The following is a 10,975-nucleotide window of genomic DNA, read 5'->3' as shown; positions in this document are numbered from 1 at the left end:
GTTACAAATGGTTTTCTCTAGAAGGGGGAATGGGGGAGTCCGTTACAAATGGTTTTCTCTAGAAGGGGGAATGGGAGAGACCGTTACAAATGGTTTTCTCTACAAGGGGAAATGGGGCTTTGGAGTGGTCAAGGAGAATTTTCGTTTAATCTATATTGTTTGACCCTTTTATAAGAAAGAACATATTCTATGCATTAGTTGTGAAATTAAAAATAAGAAAATAAAATTAAAAGCAGAAGGATTTCATGAAAAGAGAAAGAAAAAAGGCAAAAGAGACAAAAGAAAGAAAAAGAAAACCCAGAGTGGGCCATGGGGTCTCCTGCCAGCCCCAGTCCAACCTGCTTTGGAGGAAGGAGCTTGGTGCAAGAGTCTAAAGACCTGGGTTCAGATCCCGACTCTCCCACAGACTCACTGTGTGGACCTTAGGGCCCTTGCCTGTAAAGTAGGTGGGTGAATCAATGAAAGGAGAAAACCCTGGTGACTTCTAGCTCAGAATCTGGGGACAGCCATTGCTCAAAACGCATTAGTTCCTATCTGTCTTTAAAAGAGAGCACTGAGGCTGAGCAGCCCCTGGAGCAGGCTGGAAGGGGCCCATATATTCCCACACATCACGTCTCTCCTGTGACTTACCCTCGGGTCACATCTCTCTCGGCACTCAAGGCCTGCCCCTGCCCTGAGTTTCAGCCTCTCCCACTGCAGTTTCTACTCCACATGTGTGCATGCTGAGGGTGTCCTTTGGATGAGGCGTCCCCAAGGAGAAGATCACGCCCAGGCCCCCCTCACAATCTGTGGGTCCGTTGATTCCCCTGAACCTCACTCCTCTCCGTGTCTCCACACCCTCAACTTCCCAGCTAGTCTTCCCTTTAAGGCACAAGACAGACCAGCTAGGTCTGGCTGCACTCAGTGTCCTCCCATTGGGATGCTCTTTGGCCCCTCAACCGTGAGGTCCCTGAAGATGCAAGCCTGGTCCTGGGTCGGCTGGGGAGGCAGCATACGGGTTTGGTGACAGGAGCTATCAGTTGAGGCTGGTGGGCTTGTGGGCTCCAGCGCAGATCTGCATGGGAGCGCAGCCCCTGGACTCAGAAGAGGGAGCTGGCAGGCTACCAGCCTCTTGCTGGCTGTAGCTGAACCCAAGGGGCCCACGGGGCATTGCGAGGGTGAGCAGGCTGCTTCTCTACCCCTCGAGCCCTATCCTCTAGCCCTGAAGCTAGGGAGGGTCTGGCGTACCCACAGCCTGAGAGCCCAGCCATAGACTCCCCAACCAGGACCTGGGTGTCCCCCCTCCTGCCCTAGCTCTCAGCCTTGGGTCAGGACTGGGCCAGGCGCATTCTCTGCATGTGCCTCAGCTTCCCCAGAGAGCAGTGTGGGGCCCTGAGGACCCCGAGCCCCAACACACAGAGGCACAGAGCTTGGCACTTGGTTGGCATGAGATAAATAATTCATACTGCTTGTGTGATTTAGGTCAATTACAAAATGGGGGCAATAACCGGACCTTCCTCTGAGGGTTGTTAGAAGATTAAACTAGTTGATATATGTAAAACGCTTCAAACGGCTTCTGGTGTGTAGAATGTACTACAGAAGCGTTTATTAAATAAAAGTAAGAAAACAATAGACCTGGGTGCACATGTACTCCCAAGTGCACATACGACTATGCTCCGGCAAGTCATGCGCACACCGTGAGCTCACGCTTACAATCACGCAGACAGATGAGCACACATACCCAGAGTTCCCCAGAGCCCTGATCTGACACATAGACATATCTCGGGACACCCGTACCCACCACCCCGTTTCCCCAACACACATGGACCCTGCTGGCTGGCTCTGCATGGTGGCTGTGCTGACCCTGGAGGGGGCCACTGGGAAAGACCTTGAGCCTAGCTTAAAGGGAGGGTGGGGAAATGGCTCCCTCCCACCTCTGGGCAGGTGCTAAGCCCCTCTGAACCTCCGTTTCCCCATCTACAAGTCCTCACTCATACGGGACAACGTGTCTGGCTTTGGGAAGCCTTTCCTGGGGCCAGAGTCGTGAGGTCTGGGTGCCGGTGAATGGGGAGTGCTGAGGCAGGGAGAACCTCCTATTAGGGGTTTCTTAAGCAAATGCTTCTTTCATGCCTTCTTTTTACAGATGGGGAAACTGAGGTGTGGAGAAGGCTAGCCCAAGGTTACACAGGCATCAGGCAGATCTAGAGGAATCCCAGAGCTCTGGCCTCCAGGGCTGGGATTCTGCCCTGGGCAGGGATCTGCTGCTGCTCAGGAGGAGGCTGTCTGCCTGTCTCTCTCCGGAGTACACAGATGCCCCACTTGGGGCGCGCAGGGCCCCTGAAGTCAGATGCACAGGCAGACAGCCTTCTCAGGAATGAACTGGTCCCTTGGGACATGGCTGCTGTGGGATCTGACTGAGGGGATGGGACACCCCCATCACCAGGGAAAAGGCCAGGATGAGGAGGGTGCTGCCGCTCCATGTCTTTGCTTTCTGTGGCTGCCTGTCTCTTCTCCCTGGCTTTCTTTTTGCTGTTCTCTGTCTGTCCACCCCTCCTGCTCTGGGGAGCTCTCCTCCCCATCCCCTTTTGTCTCTGTTGCTCTCTTCTCTCTCTTTAGGCTTCTCTCCCATTCTGTTTCTTCGTCTCCCTGTGGTTCTCTCCTGCTCACTGCTCTCAGGAGGGTGCATTCTCAGGAGGGTCTTCCCAGGGGTCTCCTCGCTCACTGGAGTCCCTCTCAGCAAGTTCCTCCTGGAGGGGTGTTCTGTGAGGCCAGTCTCCTTCAGGAGACCTCCATCCCTCCTCCATGCCACACCACACCCACCTTCCTGGGCAAACAGCTTCCACTATGGGTAAAGCTGTGTGTGTGTGCAAGTGTGTGTGCGTGCATGTGTGCATGTGTGCAATTGTGAGAGCTGGAGGGGGGTCCCTCAACCCTACTCTCGTCTGGATGATTCTGACTTTGGACCCACAGCCCTGTGTCCCGCATTGCAAAAAAAACTTGCAGAAAACAGAGCTTCCACCCACCTCCCCCCAAGCAAAGTCTGTGGGACCCCGGACATCCACCAAAGCGCAGCCTTCCACCGGATCATATTGTCATCTTCAGAGGACACGCAGCCAGAGAAACAGAGAAAGGAACCCCAACCACACATTTCCAGACCTGGGGCGACATATCTAGGCTTGCGAGATGGGGAGACCTTAGTCTTGTGGAAGCCACAGTCCAGACACCCCGGAGACAGCAAGCACCGAGGATCCCAGTTCAGAGGGGAACCCCCACTCAAAGTTCAGACTACTCTTGAGAACCCAAGACTCTGTGCCCCGGACCCGCCCCAGGGACCCCCGAGCAAGCCCCGCAGCGCCTTCCAGGGCCCGGCTGGGCGGGTGTTTGTGCTGGAGTGCCGGTGGGGACTTACCAGCGCGTATGCGGAGCTGAGCACCGGGCAGCAGAGCAGCAGCGCCAGGCCGGGCGCGATTCGGACGGCCCCCATCGCCACCGCCTAGGGCCGCGTCCCTCGGGGCAGCCGCCGCCGCCGGCCCTGGTGGTGTTGAGGTGGGGGGGTGTGCAGAGCTGCGTCAGGCCGGGTCGCCCCGCCCACGCCCCGGCCTAGGGGACCCCGGCGTCCGGGCGGCCCGAGGCCCCGGGGCCCGGTGCGGGGTCCATGCGCCGAGGGCTAGCGACCGAGCGCGAAGGAGGGAGAGAGGGAGGGAGAGAGGAGGGAGGTAGACGGAGGCCGGGCGGGCGGCGGGCGGGCGCCAAGCGCTGCGGAGCGGCCCGTCTGCCTCGGAGCGGAGAAATCACATCCATATGGCCGGGCCCCCCGCCCCCGGCCCGCCCCCCGCCCCCCCCGCGCCGCCTTTTCTTTTCTTTTTTTTTTTTTCTTTTGGTGAACTGGGAGCTGTGGCTTCGCCCCACGCCCAGTGGGGGAGGGGGCGGGGGAGGGGTCGGGGTCGCGGTCTGCGGGGGGCGAACCGGGCTGTTATTTTTAGCTCGGCGGCAGGCCACAGTAGGGGGTTCGGGGCGGGGCGGGGGGCGCGTTTTGAGCCGCGCGGGGCGTGCAGCTTGGGTATGCGATCCCGACTTTGCAAAGACACTGAGCCCTTCGGTGTTCCGGCCGTCAGCTCCCGGCTCCTCGGGCCCCCAGACTCCCATCCCCACCGCGGCCGCCTCCGGCATCTCCTCCCCATCCTCGGCCGGAGCCCCGCCTGCGTCCGCGCCGCCTGAGCGCGCCTGCTGCCCGGCCGCTCTGTCTGTCTGTCAGTCCGTCTCCAGCTCCCCCGGCTTTGGCCTCCTTTCTTCCAGCGGCCCCGAGCTCCGTTTCGGTCACTCCCTCGCTCTCTCCCTCCCCTCCCCCTTCTCTCTCTACGAAAACATTTGCAACTTTCCAAAAAAGCCACGGAGCCGAGCGGCCCGGGGCTGGCGGCTCCACCAGGCTCCGAGGAGGCGCCGCTGACTGACACCGAAACAGACCAGCCCGGCCGCCCCAGCCAAGTCTGGAGTCACCCCGACCCAACTCCGGCCCCTCTCTCCGGCGCCGGCCCCCAGCCCAGACTTACTCCGAGCGCGCCGCCGCGGTCCCCGCCTTGCCATGGATGTCGGGCTCCCCCCGACAGCCTCCCCAGGACAGCGCCCCGTCCGCGGCCCCGGGGGGACTTCATGGAGTTCTCAGTATGCCCCCTAGCCGTCCTGGCCTCCAGCGCCCCCCGCCCGGCCGCTGCTCAGAGCCGCCGCCAGCCGCGCGCGTCCCTCGCCTCTGAGTCTGCCGCTCCCCCTCCCCCCGCGGCCGGGCGCCGCGATCCTCCCCCGCGCCCTCTCTGGGCCTCTCCCGCTCCCCCTACCCCCCCGTCGCCTCCGACAGCGGGTGTGTGGAGGGGCAGAGCGGAGCCCGCGGCCCCCAGCCCCAGGACGTTTCTTTAGAGACCGTGGCCCAGGGTCGCACCGCGGCGGGGTGTGATGTGAGTGTTGAGGGGACGGGACCGGGGAAGCTTTGACATCGGGGCGCAGGAACGTGGCCCGGGGCGCTGTCGCCGCTTCTTTCTCTGCTCGGGAAGGCAAGACGTTATTTTTTTTTCTGATTGTCCGGCCTGGGCCGGTAAATACGAGCCGTCAGCCGCGGAGCAGGCCCTTTTCACGGGAGGATCCCCTGGGGAGGCCGCCCGGTACCACCTCGCGCCTCGGCCGCAGCGCTGTCTGTCTGCCCGCGGCGCTCCGGCACAGGCTGGGCTGGGGTCCCTGGGGAGACGGCTCCGCTGCCAGCCTCAAGCCAGGCTGCGCCGCCGCAGCCCTCCTGACCCGCCCCACCCCACCCCCCATCCCTAGTCTCTTCTCGAGTCTGTGGGTCCGCATAGCTCTAGACCCGCTCCCTCCTTCCCCCCCGTCTCCGGCCTCAAGTCCCTCTCCCCTCCCAGTCTTTCCCCGGCTCGGGGTCCGGGTATCTCGGAGTCTCGACGCATCCAGTCGCCGACCCGGCCTCTCCAGTCCCGCCTCTGGCCACACCCTGGGCGCCTCCTGGCCGCAGGCCCTGGGGCTTAGTCCGGACCCCCGCCCTCGGCCTCGGCTACCCCCCTCCCCAAAGCTCTCGGCCTGCTCTGCCGGGGACCCTCCGCCTGGAGAAGGGGAGGGTGGAGCCTACGCGGGCTCGGGCCGGACGGGGGCGGGGCTTACATGCTCGGGCCGGGTAGGGGACGCTGGAGCTCTACGAGGAGGGGTCCTCGGACCCCAGGTAACCATCTCCTGTACTAGGTGGTGAACCTGAGGCCCAGGGAGAGGCCAGGGGCGGCTGGAGGGGAGGCCTTTAAGGATGGTCGAAACAAAACAAAACAAAACAAAAAAACAACCAAACCCGTTGCCGTTGAGCCTGATTCCGACTCACAGAGACCTTACAGGGACAGAACAGAACTGCCCCATAGGGTTTCGAAGGAGCAGCTGGTGGATTCCAACTCCGACCTTTTGGTTAGCAGCCGAGCTCTTAACCACTGCACCACCAGGCCGCCAAGGATGGTCTAGAGGAAGCTAATGTGAGCCTTTGATCCTGGAAAAGAGCATTTGGGCTGGTGGCAGCTCCTGCTCAATCCACTTACCAGCTGAATGTCCTGGGCTCCGCAACACTCCTGCTGTCTGGGCCTCAGGTTCCTCATCTGTAAAATGGGGGAGCTGATCAGTTGGTTTAAGTGGTACTCTCAACTTCGCTGTTCAGTGTGCAGGCCTATGGGTTCTCTGGGTGCCACAGATGCAGCCTGTAGAAATCAAGCTCCTCAGAGCCCCTAAACCCATTCCCCATTTCAGGAATGGTGCCTTCCCTCAATGTGAATGGGTCCCCAAGATCAAACCCTAAGGCGGCTGAAATCAGCTGCAGTCAATCTTCCTGGCAGCCCACTCCCTCCAGTCTCAAGCACACCCATCTTTCACATTGCACCCACAGCCATCTTCCCAACACACTTTTCTGGTCATTTTCCCCTCCGTGCCCCACTGCCCTCAAGTGTCTGGTCCTGGCATTCAATGCCTGTGCACAAAGATGACTCCCCCCAACAGGTACTGTCCACTAGGCTGCAGGCCTCCCCCTCCTTGTTCACTCCCCTTGCCTTTGCCCTTGCACTTCGCACCCCAAGATTGCCCTCCTCTGCTTGGTGTAAAGGATACCCCTCCTTCCTTGTGACCTCACCTCCTCCATTACTGGGGGGATTGTGATTTCAGGGCTGCCTCTGTGGTCTGTGGGTTCCTTGGGCACAGGAACAGGACCCAAGTGCCCAGAGTGATCTTGGGTTTTATATTCTGATGGTCTCAGCTTTAAGTCTCTGTTTCTAAGTGACTCTGTTCTAAGTTTTATGGTTCGATGACCACTGCCACCCCTACCCCCCTTGGTGATGGGAAAAGAACATTTATGGAGGGATTGAGGGAACTGGGAGGTAAACTAGGGGCTGATGGGGGGAATTTTTCTCAGATCTGATACCAGAAAGCTGAAATTGGGAAATAAATATTTGAACTTGGGAAGACGAGGGTGGGCTGTGGACAGGGCCATGGAGAAGGGATCTGGTGGGCTCCTGGGCCCCTTAAGGACATTCTCCTCGCTGTAACTCAAGTGCCTCATCCCAGAGTCCCTTGCTGGACATTCCACTGCTGTGGGTGGTGCTACTGACCCCCCAACTCACCCCCAGGCCTCTGGTTAAAATGCCACCATGGGGGTCAGGGTGTCACACATTAACCAGTACACCCCAGCGCCCGGCAGAGTGAGCCTGCCTTTTTTGACAAGCAGGCCCTAGGGCCCCAGGGTCAGTTTCGGGTCAGTTTCAATGGTGTTTGGAAAGGTCTGGCTGGTGGGGAGTTGGGAGTAAGTCCCTGTGGGGATTCCCCTCTCTGATCCCCAGGCTGGGCCGAGGAGGAAGAGCCAAGGTGGCTGCTGGAGCTCAAGGCTGGAGCAGGGGCTGGACTCTGGCTCTTTCCCTGCTGGTGTGGCCGCCCTCCGCCAACAAGCCTCTGCTGCCGCCACTGCCACTGTGTGTAGGGCTCTGGCCAAGGTACACAGACCTTGGGGCCAAGGTAGGCACCTGACACAAACAGGAAAGACGGAGGCTCAGCTCTCTGAGCTCTGCCGCCCAGCATCACTCCTTTGGAACCCCTCCCCAACCCAGGGCGCCCTCTGGGACCGAAGGACCTCCTTTGCTTCTGAGTCATCACACTCCCCAACACTTTGTCCCAACCCTAGCCCCAGATTCAGCCTGAATCCCAAGCTCAACATTGATCCCAGACTGAGCTCTACCCCATGACGAACACAGACCCCCAGTCCTCATCCCAGTCTGACCCTTAACACCTGACCTAACGCCTGGGCTGAACCTCTGCCCAGGCCTCAATCTCAGACTTCTGGAAGGTTTTCGAGGCATGAGGCTGGTAGGGAAGGGGATGGCCAGGCCAGAAGTAAAGTGAGGTGCCACTTTTACAGCCATTTCGGCTGCTCATAAACACCCCCCACCCGGCTGAGGCACCGGAGGCAGCAGCTGGTCGGGTGGCCCCCTCCCCTTGCAGCAGGAAGCAAGGCTTTCTCACCCCTCAGGAAGGTGAAGGGAGGGAAACGGGGGTGCAGGGAACCAGGGGACCAGGAGGCAGATGACATGGTCATAGGCCCCCTGCTGTGGCAATGCCAGGTCCACAGACATGTCTCCAAGTGGACATGCTTCGTCTGCCCCAGGGCATAGCACAGGTACCCACACACTCGCCCGCCACAGCCTTGCCCCTCCCAGCAGTGCTCTCCGGGACCCCCCTCACCTGGGGCCCACAAGGCCTTCTAGAGTGGGGCCTGCAGCTGGAGGGCAGGCTCAGGTTGGCCAGGAGGAGGCCATGGATGGCTACCGAGCTGCTTCTATGGTTCAGGAGAAGGCCTGAGTCAGAACTTTCACTTGAAAAGAAAAATTAATTATTTTTTACCAAGCCCTGCTCCAGACTAGGACTTTGTCCAGACTCCTGGTGGGGGAGGAAGAGTCAGGCCAGGGTTTGGGTGCCCTGGGCTGGCACCCTCTCCCCAGGGCGCCCTGGGCCAGCTCAGCCCCTCCGTGTGCGCTCCTCAGCGGCTCTCTCCTCGCCCTGCTGTGCCTCTTTCCAACGAATTCTCCTTCTCTGTCCCTGCGTCCCTGAGTCTCCCTGCCTGCCCTTTCCACATCTCAGGAATGTCAGGCGACCACCAGGTGTGAGCACAGCCCTGTAAGTGACTTCATTCAGGTTTCAGGCACCCGGAGAAATCAGGTGGGGGCTGAGGGTGGGTCATACCCATGTCACAGGCAGGAAAACTGAGACCCGAGAAGGCTTGGACTGCCAGCACTGGAAGCCCAGTGGCTGCCAGCCGGGAGAGTTGTGAGGACACTTGTTCCACCCCAGCTCTTGTCCTGGGCCCCTGCAGCCCTACAGCCACTGCATATCTGACTCCTTGCCCACTTGACCGGAAGCTCCTGGCATGAAGCCAGCCGGGCAGCCCTCTCTAGCTGCCCCCTGGTGCCACCCGTGCTCAAGGCCTGCTTATGCCGTTGCCGGTTATGGAGGCAGGCAGCTGTGGACAGGATGACCTTTCCCTGTGGGTCTGTGGAATGAGTTGTGGCAGAACCGGGGCTGGACGCTGAGGGTGAAGACGTGTGCGGACAGGCAGAAAGAGACCATACAAGATCCCAAACACCTTACCCCAGGGCCTGGCGACCCTGGCCAGAGGCTGCCCTTCCACCTGAGCCCAGCTTGAGCTGGTTTGTGTCTGGAAGTCCTGGCCTCGGCTTGACGAGGTGTAATGATTCACATGGCAGCTGCCGCTCAGCACATTCCAGCCTCAGCCCCCACTGCCCAGCATGTGAGGCAGCTGGCCCCGAACCACCCCGCAGCAGCCAGGGCACGTTCCTGGGACTCCTGGCCCCAGGGACCACGCCTCCCCAGGACTTCCAGGCTCCTGGAGAGGGCACTGCACTTTACAGATTCCAGAGAGCTTTCTGGTTCACAAGCTGGAAAGGGAGGCAGGGAACTTGTCAATACTCGGCCTCCAGGTTGAAAAACTGAGGCTCAGAGAGCAGAATGAGCAGGCCAAGGACATGCAGCAAGTCTATAACAACGGCACTAGGAGGCCCTTGCCGTAGGCACTCCGAGGGGTACCCTGGGGAGCAGAGTAGGCCATTCTGTGGCCAGGGCTGATGAGGGTGGGGGGGAGCAGATTTCAGCTCTGCAGGGCAGTAGCTGAGGCTCAGTGCCTGTTCTCTCCCAGACCCCTTCCTGCCCATTGCCTCAGTTTACTGATCTGTTGTTAAGAGATGGGCAGCTCGAGGTTTGAAGGGGCTCCATAAAGTGCCCAAGCACTCAGTCTTACATCTGAAAACCTGAGGCCCCCATACCCCTTCCCCAGCCTCCTTAGGTGGGCTGTGTTGCCCCAGTGGGCCCAGCCCAGGGCTCTGAGGGGCCCAGCCCAGGGCTCTGAGGGGAGCCAGCCCAGGGCTCTGAGGGGGCCCAGCCCAGGGCTCTAAGGGGCCAGTCTAGCCTCCGCTCCGGGGACAGGAAGTCATATTTTGGTCCTGGGTCCTGGGGAAGGAGGAAGGGGGAGAACGGCAGCTCAGACCCGGTCATGTTTACTTGGGCTTGGCCCCCTCGAAGCTCAACAGGCCCATTCATCGGGAGCCCCATAAACCTTTCGGGGCTCCCTGAGCCTCAGAGCACCTGGACGCCAGGCCTGGCTGCCACCCCCAGACTCAGCTGGGGCCCATGGCAGCAGGTGGGGCATGAGTGAGGCAAGACTAGGGATGTTGGGTGGGAGCCTCAGACTCACCTCAGTTTCCCGCTCTGTGGATTCCTGCTCCATGCCCATTTCAGAGCAGCTGGGAAAATTGAGGGAGGTGGTAGAGGCTGAAGTGCTTCTTCAAAGGCCAGGGGGCCATCATGACTGTTCTGTCTTAGATCAGGCCTCTGAGGGCAGGGCTGTGTCCTCTCAGACCAGGCTCCCGAGGGCACAGCCTCAAACTGGATGGCTTTCAAGGCAAGCCTGAGACCGCAGTGGCCAAAACCAGAGCTGAATTCCTTGTTGAGATCCCACGCCTGGCCTTGGGTTGTCACAGCCCACACCCGGCCCAGGTGGGTGTGGGTGCGCATCCTGCTGGGGTAGGGGGAGTCCCTCATCCTCTCTGGCCCCCACTTCCTCATCTCTGTTCAACGGGGATCTTCATCAGGACGTGGGGAATGGACAGGTTGCCGAGGGACAGGTATAGGGTCTGCTCATCCCCGGGGTGGGCCACAAGGGTAGCTCATGACAGAGGGTCCTTCACGCTGTCTGCAGTCCTCCATTAGTGCTTTATGAGGTTGGGTCAAGGCATCATTCTCCCGTCCCTCAGGATGGAGGGAGACAGCAGCAGCATTTGGTAGAAAGAACCTTGGCTTGGGGGGTGTGAGCCCTCCCCAACTTCTGTGTGACCTTAGAATAATCCCTTCTTGCCCCCACTGACTGATGTTAGAGTGGGCACTTTCCAGTTCCCCTCTCAGTCCTAGGTTGCAA

The 10,975-nt window shown here is 60.1% G+C and overlaps 1 protein-coding gene across 1 annotated transcript in view; it reads right to left on the bottom strand.

Moving 5' to 3' along the window:
• The window catches only part of PTH1R (parathyroid hormone 1 receptor), a 27,211-nt gene extending 18,879 nt beyond the window's left edge, over positions 1-8,332 (bottom strand). Inside the window, exons 1-3 of the mRNA XM_004368464.1 lie at positions 8,233-8,332; positions 6,054-6,110; positions 3,389-3,511 (exon numbers count right to left, since the gene is read on the bottom strand). Coding sequence (XP_004368521.1) covers positions 3,389-3,463 — 75 coding nt within the window. The 5' untranslated portion in view covers positions 3,464-3,511; positions 6,054-6,110; positions 8,233-8,332. The remainder of the gene's footprint in view (positions 1-3,388; positions 3,512-6,053; positions 6,111-8,232) is intronic.
• Positions 8,333-10,975: the final 2,643 nt, after the last annotated feature.

Source organism: Trichechus manatus, unplaced genomic scaffold (assembly GCF_000243295.1).
Source record: "Trichechus manatus latirostris isolate Lorelei unplaced genomic scaffold, TriManLat1.0 scaffold00001, whole genome shotgun sequence".
In the NCBI taxonomy this organism is placed as follows: domain Eukaryota; kingdom Metazoa; phylum Chordata; class Mammalia; order Sirenia; family Trichechidae; genus Trichechus; species Trichechus manatus.
This window is presented reverse-complemented; position numbering and strand designations above follow the sequence as displayed.